We start from the raw sequence: 14876 nt of genomic DNA on the forward strand, positions 1-14876 counted from the left end.
TCAGCCTATACCTTTCTCATGTTCATTGAAGTTACTGAATCTTTATGTAACTATTATAAATCAATTCTTCCTGGATTGTGAGTTCCAAGAGGGTAGGAAACACTTTTTTTTTGATCTTTGTACCCCGCTCCAGTGTGCTAACAAATCAAGCCAACTCATCTAGTGTCTATTACAGTCCTACTGTGGGCCACACTGAGGCACACACAAAGAAAGGCAAAACAGTGTCCCTACCTTCAAGGAATTCATCATTTTATGGGGGATAAAACATGCAAAACATAAAAACATTTGGCTATAGACAAATAAGATAAATACCGGAGTTAACTTTAGAGGGAAAGAATTAAGGTTAAGGGAGGACTTTGGCTGAGACTTGAAAAAAGCCAGGAATCTAAGAGGGGGTAGAGATGGGGGAGCAATTCCAGGTATGGAGGAACAGCCAATACAAATGATCATAGATTGCAGATGGAAAGTTTTGTATAAATATCAGGAAAGGGTCAATGTCACTGGATCCCTAAATATATATGTGGATATAAGAAGAATAGAAAAGTATGTGTTAGGTGCAGATTATAAAAGGCTTTAAAAATCAAACAGAGGATTTTATATTTGATTCTGTATGTAATGGGGAGGCATTAGAGTTTATTGAACATGTCGGAGAATAGGGAAGTAAGGGGTGTGGTATGGTCTCACAGTAGATGGGGAACGATTAAAGATTATTAAGAGAGCAGAGATGAACTTCTGGAGAAGTTAGGATGGTATGGGATCACTTGTGCATGTAGAAGGGTTGGCAAAAGATGGCAGTAGCCAGAAAGGAAAAGCTTAAAGATCATGGTGGCATGAATCTAATAAGATGAAATTAAATCAAATTGAATATAAAAATTTACACTTCATTTTGGTGTTTTTTTTTTTTGTTGTTGTTGTTATTCTTTACCTTCCTTTTCCCATATAGGCAATTATCTTTATTGGGCATCACTGAGTACTTTTAATTTAAGCATACTCTTGAGAGTCTCAAATAGCAGATATAATAAAAATACCTTTTGTTCTTTCTTTTGTTGTTTGGGTTTTTGTGGGATCAACATTAAAAATCAGTTCTTCAAAAGAAGACTGTCTTGGAATTCAGAAGACCAAGGTTCAAATCTCACCTTTGACATGGACCTCTGAGACTTTGAGCAAGTCATTGAATCTCCAAAAAGTTCATATGGAAGAACTATGGGTTCATGTGAAAAAAAGATTTAGAGGTTCTGTAAAACATTCTCACAATATTACTCTGAGATAGCAATTACAAATAAATGGCACAAGAGAGAAGAGGTAATAAAAATAAAATTTGCCAAGTCTTGGTCCTAGATAATGCATCATTTTTACACATGAAGAAACAGATTTGAAAAGATAAAGAATGCCTGCACCTATTTGATTAAGTGTCAGAGCTTGGGTTTAAACCCAGATTTCCTGACTCTAAGTCTAGGGTTTATACCATATTCCATACCACCTTTCTTTTCACAATCCCCAGAACCTAACCCAATGTGTTGCATTATTGTGTTATTTGTCCTTCCTGCTGGAAGAGGAACTAAATGACATCACTATGTTGGAATTAATACATAGTGTGTCCAGCTATGGTTAATCAGACCAATATGAGCTTGAAAAGTTCTACCACAGATTGGACACAAGTAGTTCATGTGACCATTTGGGAGGGAGATGTTTCTAAATTTGCACATTTCATATTTCTTTTGAGCTACTGGAATTCTGCTTTACCCATAAAGTATAGCATCTTTTTTGATGCAGGCTGGGTGGTCTTGTGTTAGTATGTTAAAACCAAAGTTCTTGAGAGTATCCTTGTATCACTTTTTCTGACCACCCTATGGGGGCCCCCCTCATATGAGTTCTCTGTAAAATAGTCTTTCAGGCAAATATAATTTTGGCATTTGAACAGTCTGGTCAGTCCATCAGAATTGTGCTCTTTACAGTAAAGTTTGAATTCTTGGCAGTACAGCTTAAGGAAGAACTTTAGCATCCAGGTCAGGGGATCTTCAGAATCTTCCCAAGACAATTCAAATGGAAGTGATTTAATTTCCTGGCATGGAAACGGTAAACTATACATATTTCATGGGTATATAATGACAATGACAGTACAATGGCTCTCTAGACCTTCAATTTGGTAGACTGCCTAATGCCCTTTTTTTCCAATGTATTCTTTTTTTCCCAATTACATGTAAAGATAGTTTTCAACATTCATTTTTGTAAAATTTTGAATTCCAATTTTTCCCTTCTCAAGACAACAAGCAATCTGATATAGGTTATATATGTGCAATCATTTAAACATATTTCCACATTAGTTATGTTGTGAAAGAAAAGTCAAAACAAAAGGGAAAAAACATGGGAAAGAAAAACCAAAAAAATGAAAACACTGTGCTTCAATCTGCATTCAGTCTCCGTAGAGAACTTTCCATACTTTATTATATCTCAGAGGCTGCATTGAATGCACAATCACCAACAAACAAAAACTAACTCTCCCTCCACTTTAGTCTTGGCTTATAGTCTTTTTGAAGTTAAATAATTTAATCAGCTGACCTCAACACCAGTGCTATTTTTGTCCTTATTGAAAATATCTGGTATTGCTGAAAATATCATGCTAAAAAATTAGGATCAAGTACATAGCCCTTCTTCATTCCATTGGTGGTTGGTCAAGCACAAGGGCATTGTCTGTTATCCAGAATCCTTGAAAGCATGTCATAATGAATCCTCTGGGAATCCACATTTTTCTATGATCTTCTATAGGCCCACAGGACTGACAGGCTTTAGTTAGATCAACCAATGTTATATATAGACCTGTGTTTTGCTTCCAGCATTTCTTTTTAAGTTGTCATGCAGCAAACATGACATCAATTGCTCCTTAATCCTTTTCTGATGTCAAGCTGGCTCTTGGGTAGGTGACCATCTTTCAGGTGAAGGTGCTCTGGCAAGAGTCTTGCCAGTAATGACTAAGAGAGCAACCTTTCTTCCCTCCTCTTACCCCAGGTCTAGTAGTTGTCACAGAACAACCAACCTTTTACTTTAATAGAGATGGACAATAGAGTCATCTTTGATTTTTTCAGGGAAAACTCCCTTTTGACTTGGAAGTTTCTGTAGTTTTTGTATTAGCAGTGTATCCCCCTCCCCCTGTAGATATTTTCTGGAATGGAATCAGGACTAGGTGCTTTGCCACATGAGAAGAGCGTAATGACATGCAAAACTTCTTCAGTTGGAAGTTCAGGGATTGACTTCAACCTGAAGTAAATGATTAATAGCTTCAGTATCAGTTGTTGATGGGTCTATTAAGAACACTATAGAATTGTTTAAGCCATCTCTCCTGAGTCACATCAATGTGTTATATACTATAGGTATTTGCAGTTTGTTGAACAAATGAATGAATCCATGATGCTTAATATATAAGTCCCTAACTCATCTACAGAATGAAACTATTAGAGTAGAATAAGCTTTTATGGAACTTTCCATTATCTGGAGGGCATCTCCAGAGAAACATTTCACTGCCATTTACAATGAAACCAGAATGTCCTATTTACTACTTTTTAAGTAGCTAGCTTCCATTAGAGTGGGCTTTAATTTTTTTGCCTGAGTATTCCATTAATTCTGGCAGTTTCTTAGCTGGTTTTGCATAATGTTTTTTGACTACAATCATACCCATGCCAGGTAAGTGTAAAATTGGGGCAAAGTCTTTTTTAAAAAAAATTCTGGCTATACCTTTGCTAGATGCTGGATTGAGAAAGCCTTCTTCACATGTACATTGCAAGGAATGAGTGGTTTTCTTGACAAGTTGCTCTCCTTAGTAGATTATCACAAAAGGAATTTTTTTCTAGTATCTAGCTTAACTTTTCCATGCTGTTATTTCTTGACTATTTTGTGAAACATTTTGCCAACCACTGGGCTTAGTGTTAGGGCTAAAAATCAAATACTAATTGCTACAAAACTAAATACTAATTGCAAGGAGATTATCTTATTGTGTTGAAGATAGTCCAGAATGAAATACTGAATCTAAATATTCACTAGGGCAGCTAATCAAATAGTGAGCTGAATGTATGGATCAAGGACTAGTTTTTGGTAAAATAAAACTGAAAAAGTTTCTTTTTAGGATACCTTTTGTAAGCCTTGAATCCCAAATACTTCAGTATGACTCACATGTTTTGGTTAAAATGTAAGCCCCTTGAGGGCAATTACAGTCTTGCTTTTTTATTTATACTCACTAGCACATAGCATAGGACCAAATACATAGAAGAGAGTTAATAATCTTTGAACAAGATTTAGTGTTAGAAGGGACCATAGAGCAAAAGAGAAAAAATAGGAGATTTAGGTGTACCCAAAGTGAATTTTTTCTTGTGTCCAAACCCTGATGACCTTGATAACAAATTCATACAGTTGTATGTAGATATATATAAATATAGAGATATGTAAACATATATGTGTGTATATATAATAATATCTTTAGAGCCATCAGAAGTACCTCAGAAAAACTTAGAAATATCCAAGAGTGAGTGAGGAGCTTTAGAAAAGATCTTCCAAGTGATATATAAAAATTGTGTTATACCCCTACTTTCCCAAGAAAACACAGTGGGGAAACAATTTTAATTGAAATTTTCATTTTATAGAAGAGGATAAGGGAGATAAGATAGGGAATTTGATTTCATATAGGATCATATAAATAATGATGTAGCTAATAATATTCTCTTTTCACTCCCTACTTTTCTCTTAAAGAACATCTAAAATTTGCTTCAGTTCTAAATCCAATGATCCTATTAGATCCTATTATTTGCTATCCTATTATTGATTTGATATCCTATCCTATTATTTGGTTTTAGAAAAGGATCCAGTAAATTTATTCACAAGACTAAACAGACTTGAAGCTCTGAAAATTTTGGATTTTTTGTGCCTATCAGTTATTCTATTCTCCTATCATTACATAGTTATCAAGACATGGTAAAAAGGACTAATTCTTGTTAATTTTCCAATCAAGTATTTCTAGATTGTGAAATATATGCATAAAATAATAATAAAAACCTTCAGCATCTCTTTGGCATCTGACTCTAGGGTGAACCTGAAAGCCCCATCCCTCAATGCTAATACTTATAATAAATTCTGCCTCTTATGGCCAGGGATCTAGGGAACAGATGCCCAAGCAGATGGCCCTTGTTTCCCCACTGTGTTTTCTTGGGAAAGTAGGGGTATAACACAATTTTTATATATCACTTAGAAGATCTTTTCTAAAGCTCCTCACTCATTTACTCTTGGATATTTCTAAATTTTTCTGAGGTATTTCTGATGGCTCTAAAGATATTATATATACACACATATATGTTTACATATCTCTATATTTATATATATCTACATACAACTGTATGAAATTATTATCAAGGTCATCAGGGTTTGGACACAAGAAAAAAATCACTTTGGGTTCACCTAAATCTCCTACTTTTTCTCTTTTGCCTTAGTTTATAACCAGGTAAAATGGAATTACAAATGAATATTTAATGTAAATTATTTAAAGAGGACAAGTTACAAAAGGAAGGTGGGTAAGACAGCTACTATTTACCTCCATGCTGGTTGGTGGATATTGTGGACTGACAGTATGTGTATGTATATACATATATATATATATATATATATATATATATACATATATATATGCATATATATGTGTGGGTATACATATAGATCAGTACCAGTATATATAAAATGATAACATAAGTATATGTGTGTATATATACAAACATATATATGTATCTACACAAACATATATGTTTATACACATACATATATTTGTATATCTGAGGTCTTTTATGTAGGACCAAATGGCAGAGTAATCTCTTTCCTCTTCTACTGGCTGCCTACTTGAGTTATTGCTCTAGTTCCAGTCACTGAAGCAGCATGAATTTTGGGATGATCATCCTAATTCATCCCATAATAGGAATGGCACACTTCATACTGTAGATGTCAGTAAGTGTCTTAAAAATCCCTCATGACTTTATTTTTCAGTCATCTCACATTGTTGGATAAATCAAAGGAGATCACAGTGAACAAAGCACAGAATGTTAGAGCTGGAAGAATTCTTGGAGATCATGTAACCCAACTTCTTCAATAAAAAATATTTTGAAGTAAAATTTTATTGATATCTTTTGGTTTTATACTACCTAATATCCCCTGTTTTCTTATCCTTTACTTTTTCCCTCCCAGACAGCCATCCCATATAGCAAATAATTTTTAAAAGAATAAAAAAGAAGAGGAAGGAAAGGCAAAAAAATCAGCAAAAACTGATCAATACATTAAAAAAAAAGTGATATTCCACATCCATGGATCAAACACTTCAAAGGAGAGAAGTGGGGGCATGTTATGTTCTCATATCTCTTCATTGAGACCATGAATTATTCTTTTAAATTTTGTAACATTTATTTTTAATTGTTTTATAATAAACACTCCTTCATTTTTAGCAATACTTATTAGCTGTGTAAGTAATGGAAAAGTCATTAACCTTTAAGTGCCTCAGTTTCCTTATTTGTACAATGGGAATAATAATGGTTGTATTATCTGTCCTACTTGTATTTTGTAAACTTTAAAGTACAATATAAAAACTAGAGGCAGTGCACAATACAAAGTGGAGGATTTGAAATCAGAGTTTCTGGATTCAAATTTCACAGCTCTACAACTTACTAGCTATATGACTTGGGTAATTTACTTAATTTTTCTGGTTCTCAGCTTCCTCATGTATAAAAATGGGTATCATAATATTAGCACAACTTATTTTATAGGTTTGTCATAAGGAAAATGTTTAGTAAATCTTTATTTTTTTCCTGAGGCAATTGGGGTTAAGTGACTTGCCCTGAGCCACACAGCCAGGAAGTATTAAGTGTCTAAGACCAGATTTGAACTCCTGTCCTCCTTACTAAAAGGCTGGTGCTCTATCTACTGCACCACCTAGCTGCCCCCATATTTGGTAAATCTTAAGGGGAATAAATATTATAGTTATTTTTCCTTCCCAGCTTACACTCTTCAAAAGATAGAATAGGGATGCCATTGTGATTTTGTTGGTATACAAAACTTCCAAGGAGGAAGCTTTCTTTACCAGTGGAGATAGGCACTTTTTTTCCCTTCAATTTAGAGAATTAGAAAGTTTAGAGGGGCACTTAAAGATTAAATGATTTGCCTTTCAAGTTCAGGTTCAGGTTCAGGTTGCTCTTAATCTCCGTTTTTATTAAAGGTAGAAGAGGGTTGTTGCATTAACTAATTTCCTCAGTTGTACATAAGAAAATTACAACACAAAAGGGAGGCCAGTCTCTTGATGGCACAACCAAATAAGGTCATGAAGACTTGTGTTGAGAGAGAATAAAACAAATTTATTATTCCTCTTACTTTTCATATATTTGAATGTTGGAGGAGTTGATCTCTCGGTCAAATCTATATTTCTCATAGTCTTCCACACCATCTTTCACCATTATGATCAGCAGCACAATAGCCAAAGGTAACATGGTAATTTCTCTTTGGAAAACTTCTAGAGATGGCATCCAGTTCAGAATCACCAGGAAGAGGAAGTAGAGATTAGCCCACCTGAAAGAGACAAAGAGGCACTGGAATTCAAATCAGGGTTCAATGACAAAACAAAAAGAAATTAAAAGACAACCATAATCAAACAAAAATTACTCAGGGAGCAAAATACATTTTCTGGTTTTCTTTTATACTCTTGACTCTATATCAGCAAATATGATATTCTCATAGTAAATATTAGCTAATATTTTGAGGATATGGAATCTTTGAGGTTAAGTAGCCCTTCCATGAAAATGTAGCTAGTAAGGTTGATGTGGCAGGATTGAAACTCAGATTTCCTAGTTTTATGTCTTGTGCCCTTACATAAAATAGTTAAAATTGGAAAATTTGAGGGATAGAAGAAACTTTGAAGCAGGTTTTCTTAGTTATTTTTGTGTCATGGTTTCTTTTTGGCAGTTTGGTAAAGCCTTCAAATATCTTCTCGGATTGATGTTCTTAATGCTTAAAATACAATACATAACATTATAAAGAAAACCAATTATATTGACATATTTGAGTCATCAAAATTTTTTTTAAAACTACGTTCATGTGTATGGGACTGCCTGCCATCTAGGGGAAGGGGTGGAGGGAAGGAGGGGAAAATTCGGAACAGAAGTGAATGCAAAGGATAATGTTGTAAAAAAAATTACCCATGCATATGTACTGTCAAAAAAAAGTTATAATTATAAAATTAATAAAAAAAAGACACTAGGAAAAAAACTATGTTCATGAACCCTGGTTATTCCTGATTTAGAGTAATATCTGGTATTTGCAAATTGTATTATATTTTTCTTTTTTAAAATTTTTTAATAGTTTTTATTTATCAGATATATGCATGGATAATTTTACAACATTGACAATTGCCAAACCTTTTGTTCTAAATTTTCTTCTCCTTTCCCCCGCCCCAGATGGCAGGTTGATCATGTATTATATTTTTCAAAAGGCTTTCATGAATATTTTTTAATATAAAAAATCTTGTCAGGTATATGAGAAAGTCAATTTATTGCACATTTCTTGAATGAGAAAGTAGAAGCTCAAGGAGGTTAAAAACAGACTGGATGAAACATGTCTTAACAGCTGTTCATGTTAAAGAGCCCAGTGAGTTTTGGCAATACAAACTTTTAGATGACCACAATGTTAACAGGAGCCAAAAATGTAATGTGGTTGCTCAAAGAGCTAATGCATTGGCAGAGTTTATAATATTCAGATGAAGGGATCTAATCATCCCACTCATCTGTTGTATTGTTCACATCATATTTGGAATATTGTGTCTTCTTTGAGGCATCTTTGAAAAAATGACATGGGTAAGCTGGAATGGGCTGAAGGGAGAGAGAAAGGTATCATGAGGGATCTGGAAAATCTTGCTGTGAAAGATTGAAATTTCCAGGGAGAAGATTTGATAACTATTTTCAAATACTTAAAGGAATGGCCAGCGGAAGAGAGATCAGAATCATTCTGTGACTCTCTGGAGGGCAAAACTATCAAAGAGTTACAGAGAAGCAGATTTCAGTGTAATATATTCAAGACTTTGCCAATACTTAGATACCCAATAATGGAATAGGTTAGCTTGTAAAATAATGATTTCCTGTCACTGATAGCACTTAAGATAATGACAGAAGAGCACTTGTTGGGGATGTTGTATGACCAACAGACCAACAGATTAGACTTGATTATGGTTTAGCTCTCTTTCAATTCTAGATTCTATTTTAATTATTTGGCTTGAAGTTACATGATTTGTTAATGGTAGAAATGAGATTAATAATCATGACCCCTGATTCCTAATCTCATCAAATCTATCCTTTAAACTCTTCTAAAACTGAGTAAAATCTATTGCACTTTAAATACATATAATAGAAATTTCATCTGGCCCAGTGTTGTACTGCCTTTTATTGTTACAGAATTCCTTTTTGTGTCTAATTAAAGTCCTCCTTAATTCATCTTTGTCATAAACCATATCTCTGTCAATCATGAAAATCACCTGTATATCCTTGAGTGAGATTTATCTCTGGATCTCATCTGCAAAATGAAGGTACCAGACTACATGACTTCCAGGTCTAGGTTTCTGATCCCCTGAGCTTATGCTACTTAATATCAACAGCGGTATACCTGTGAAACTGTTCAAAGAGGTTTCTGGGTAGAAAGTTGAATGGGGTGTATTTGGTGGTATGGATCCTGTTGCCAGAGTAAAACTTGGAAACTTTTGCCCAGTCTTGGTGAAATATCTTGTTGTTAGGAAAAACAATCCGTTGTTGGCTCAGATTGTAGTTCTGTTTCTCTTTAGCCACGGACAAGAGTGGGGTGGATTCTGAAGGAGTCTGGGAGAAGCCATCCTTAACTCGTTCTTGCCAGCGATACCAAGAAGAATCCACTGACAGTGTCATCTTGACTGGTAGGTTAAGGCTGAAAAATGAATACACCATAGGAATTGAATCAGAAGGCTCTTAGGATATTCAGATGTTTTTATATTTAACAAGATAAAAGCAATAGTTTGGACCCTTTGGAATGTGAGAAATAATTCATTTGGACCCCTAATCTATTGCACTTAGTAGTAATCAATTTGATAGAATTCATACCATAGCATGGGATATAAGGCCTCAGAGCTGTAAGCTATAGATTCCAAGTTCACTTGCTTAATAACAGGAGGGTAACTAGAATCCTTCGACCCTTGTTTTTCTTTGTCATAGTGACAAAATCCATCATGATGAAGGTGACTCAACTACAGGGTAAGTATATTTTTGTATCTCTAGACCAATCTTTCTAAATATTACAATGTCAACTGTGGAAAGATGCTCATGTAGGCAGGTCTCAGGCAGATAGAAAAATACTGCTTGGCTTCATATTTGAGGAAGATAGTCTCCTGCCCCTTCAGTTGGGGAAGTTCTCAGAAGGAATAGTCAATGAGATGTGTCCTTAGCAAGCTAGACAAATTGTCTTAGTGGAAGTTCCTCTAAATAAATGTTGCTCCTGGTTGGGGTCAGACATAATGGGGAAAATGCATCCTACAGGATCCCATTTTGGAGAGGAGTAGATTCCTTATCAGGGAGATAACTAAAAGAGCTATTAATCAGTATAAAATTAGTTTGAAAATACAAAAGATTTAGGGTATCCCTTTGGCCAAAGCATGGAAGTTTTGATTACTTAGAAAGAATAGAATTTTATTGAACAATTTATCCAAATCAGCATACAACAAATGAACTATTGATATTTCAAAAATTCTTCATCATTATCCATTTTTCTTTCTGTGGTTATACTTTGGCATGAAGTCTAGAGGAATGGAATTTTAACTAATTCTTTTATCTATGAAGGACATATATTAGGGACTTGTTCTAAATACATAGTGTACTTGATATGGAGCAACCCAATTGGCAAATTAGATGAAAACAATTTGTATTGTTACTAAATTACATATTTTTATAAGATTCTAAATGCATTAACATAATTGGGAAATAGATGAACTATCCTAGGCTAACAGTGGGACCCTAGTCATAAGTTCTATACATAATAGAGGAGACAGTAAGATCTTAACTTCAAAAATCTCCTAGAGAAAAACTTAGAAGTTCAGGTTTGATTTAAGGTTGTATTGTGTTCCAGGTTCTTTGTGTGTCTCTTTTATAAATGATGAAACCAAGTGTAGGAATAATGGGTTCTTTGCTTCAGATAGAGATCTTACATAAATTAGGAAAATCTTTGAGAGAATGGGAAATATGTCTGTTTTGTCTGTGCCTTGTGCTAACCCATAGACAATTAATTTTTAACCCATGCCTTTTGTGTGTGTGTGATCAACCAAAAGAAACAGGCTACAAAAAATAAGCTTTCCAAAAAAGCTTTAAAAAGGACAATCTCTTTTTTTTCTCTGTTCCCAACACTGTCCAGATTGAACATTAATGGGATGAAAGACAGCTGCAGAAATTAATTGAAAACTAAGATACAAAAAATTGATTGGAAACCAACTTTGTGAAAAAAAAGAACAATCAAATTTCTTTCATTTCTAAATTATAATCTGAATGTCTTTATAAAGTATTTTAATGAGCTCATGGGGGAACAAAAATCTCTGTAGAGTTGATGAAAATTACAAGAAGATCTGTTATTCTTAAAAGGGACTTTTAAAATAACTAGGGATTGATTTAAAGCTGAAGTTTGCATTCAGTCTTATTAGTCATTAGATAGATTCAGGAGAGATTCAGTGAAATAGGAATTCATGATGAGTTAAATAATTTCATAACTCAGAATTTAAGAAGGAAACACATTTGCTAAGCTTAGAGAAACTTCAGCTAGCCAATTTCTAAGTCTAAAGTTTTGGTGTTTGAATCCATGCATTGATTTTAATTTTAGTGTGAAAAGGTATACTTAAAAATGATCTTAAAGTTGGGATTTTAAAGATAATCATAAAAAGAAATTTTTATTATTAGAAAACAGAATAAGGACATTTTAGAACATCTTGAGAAAAGGATAAAAGTAAATAAAATTGTAATTCATTTATTCTTTTGTAGTTTACTGGTTTTATACAATCAGCCTAAGAGCACCAAGCAAGTCCTGAGTTGGGATCTCAGATTGAAGGTCATTCCCAAAGTGTTACCAGAAAAAGGAAACGATTTAAAATTAGAAAGCAACAGAAGGTAAGTAAAATTTAATGATAACACTGCAGTTTAAATAAATTGTTTAGGTTAATTAGAAAAATAGTAAAATGAGTTGAAATCGATTAGCTGGTGAAGATAAGTAAAAGTTGTATAATAAAGCTATAGTAAGTTAAGGAAAGAATTATTGAAGATAGAATTAAATATATATATATATATATGTAATATATATAGAAATAAAATAAGTTCATGTACACCTAATAGAACTACTCAGATTAGAAAAAACAAATTTAATTGAGCATATGGCTTATAAAGGTATAAAATATTAAAGTTTTGAAAGGGAAAAACAAAAGTTGTAAATTATTTTTTTAAAAATGGATTCAATTTGGTGATTTGAAAGGAAATAGAGAAAAAGTTATACCTGAACTCTTTAGAAAAGTACAATATCATCTAGTTTTCAATAGAACAAGTTACATTCCTAAGCCATAGTTGGACTTTGGCCAATCCCCTTGGACATTACCAAAAAAGCTGGATAAATGTTAACTTTGAGGAGATAAATGATTTCTTCTCTAAAATCATCTTGTTAAAATCTGACACCCTTGCTATAGTGACAAATTTTCAGTTGGTTTTAGGAAATAGTTGTGACAAGATTAGGTAGTTAGTTATATATGCCAAATATAAAATGTGGGTTTAGAATTTCTTTAGGTTTTTCAATTGTTTTTTGAATTTTGAAATTCTCTGGGTTAGTGACTTTTACACGTATTTATGCTATTAAGGTTTGAGCTGGCTGCCAATATCTTACCTTGTTATTGTATTAGCAAATTAGAATTGTTTTAAGATTTATTTTGTCAGAGATTTTTTTTTAACAGAGAAGTGGATCTGCAAATGACCTAAACTGGAGAAGGAAATATAATAGAAGCTTCACAGAAGCCCCACTCATTCCAGTATTCCTAAGAGTAATGATCTCCAGAGGACCACAGGATTACATCAGAGGCTTAGTATTACCATAATGGTGTAGCTGTTTGTCAAAATCGCCTGAGTCATTTTTCATAAACTCAAAGCATTTCCAGAATCCATGTGTAGGACAAACAATGCTTTCACTACTGTCCTTGAGCAAAAATGCTCTATAATCCCCCGATTTTCATATCTTAGTAGGGTATGTTTTACTAAGAGGTATTAGTCCTTCATGGTTCTTGGTTATTGAGGACATCACCTCAGACATATGTTGTTACATTTAATATATTATGAGTAATTGTTTAATTAGGCAGAACATAATCAGTATGTTATAGGTTGTGACCATTTCCTTCTTATTAAATGTCACTTTTGTGGCTCAATAAGGGGATTGCCCCATTCTGGCTTTGTGTTGTCCGTGAAGATCTGCCTTCTATGTATTCAGATTGTAATGATCCAATGGAAGACTGATGTCTTTCTGTGGATCAAAGATGAGGAATATGAGAAATAATTCTTTTGGATCATCTCCTTTCCAATTAATATTGATCATTCTGATAGAATCAAATATCAAACTTCTGTGTGTAAGACCCCAGAGCTGTGAGCTGCATATTCCAAGTTTTCTTGCTTAATTATAGAAAATTAACTAGAGGCACTTCATTCTTGTTGTTCCATGCCCAGCATGGTGGAAATAACTCAATCACATAGAAAGTTCTCCAATATATTTTTGTACTTCCGGATCAATTTCTTGTCTAGTAGGAGTAGGTCATCTTATGACCACTTAGGTCACTGACTGTGATGATTTTTACCATTTCCTCCTGCCTAACTTAAGAAGACTATCCATCTTGTATGAAGATATTCCTTGTTTTATCCAACTTGTGACCCTGCTGACATAATATTTGTTTATTTTGATTTAGGCATCACATGTCAACCAATGGGATTATTCCACATTTGGTATAACTGTTCTTAAATATCTGTATGTCTAACCCTATAAAAATAGGACCCTGGAAGGAGGAAGCATCTCAGATCACGAGGAAGATTTGAGGTTCACTTTGTTGGAGGGGACCATGGACTCTTTAATAAGTGCTATTAGCAAGAGTTCTATTAGAGTCTTTTTCATTGTGGGGAGGGGACAATTTTAATTCCTACAGTAAAACAAGTGAATCATGAATGAGGAAGCATGGCTTCTAGTCCTTGCTCTGAGACTAATGAATACATTGTGTGATGGGTGGATAGTGAATGACTTCACCTCTGAGTGTCTATTTCCTTTCTGTAAAATAAAGATAATATATTTTCCCTCAAACCATCCAACTCAGTGATTTAGAGATTGTGTTTCTATAGACCTCTTATTAAAAGGAAATGCTACTTGGGAAGGGTAGAGTAGTATAAGCTACAATCAATGAGCAAGTTTGCAAAAGAACAGTATGTCAGATACAAATTAAGGGAAATTTTAATGGGGTGAGGAGCTAAGGTTGAGGGGAGCATGGGATATTTGTGAGCAGAACTGACCCAGATGGGTACTTTGATAGGAGGTCCTGGGTTGTCATAATGGGGAAAGGAAGAGAAGAACAGAGTATATAAGAGAAGGTTTCTGAAGGCAAATCTTCAAAGCTTTACAATTTTGCCTAGAACTGGTCCTGCCTATAAATTAAGGAGTAAATGGGTTCAAAATGTCAACGGAGTTATTCTTCATGAGCAAGAATTCTATGTTCTCAAGTTCTATTCATCTTAATTGTATTTGAACTTAAAGAAAAAATCTAATGTGGGGGATTTTTAAGAAATGAGATGTTTTTCTGC

At 33.9% G+C, this 14876-nt stretch overlaps 1 protein-coding gene across 11 annotated transcripts in view; it reads right to left on the reverse strand.

Annotated features, from left to right (window-relative positions):
• The window catches only part of ATP10B (ATPase phospholipid transporting 10B (putative)), a 296022-nt gene that overhangs the window by 123706 nt on the left and 157440 nt on the right, over nt 1–14876 (reverse strand). For all 11 annotated transcript variants that reach the window (XM_074291992.1, XM_074291982.1, XM_074291989.1 and 8 more), the window contains 2 exons: nt 9664–9957; nt 7387–7581 (listed from right to left, as the gene is read on the reverse strand). In XM_074291992.1, the coding sequence (XP_074148093.1) occupies nt 7387–7581; nt 9664–9938 (470 nt within the window). In that variant the 5' untranslated portion in view covers nt 9939–9957. The remainder of the gene's footprint in view (nt 1–7386; nt 7582–9663; nt 9958–14876) is intronic.

Source organism: Sminthopsis crassicaudata, chromosome 2 (genome assembly GCF_048593235.1).
Source record: "Sminthopsis crassicaudata isolate SCR6 chromosome 2, ASM4859323v1, whole genome shotgun sequence".
NCBI classification, from domain to species: Eukaryota; Metazoa; Chordata; class Mammalia; order Dasyuromorphia; family Dasyuridae; genus Sminthopsis; species Sminthopsis crassicaudata.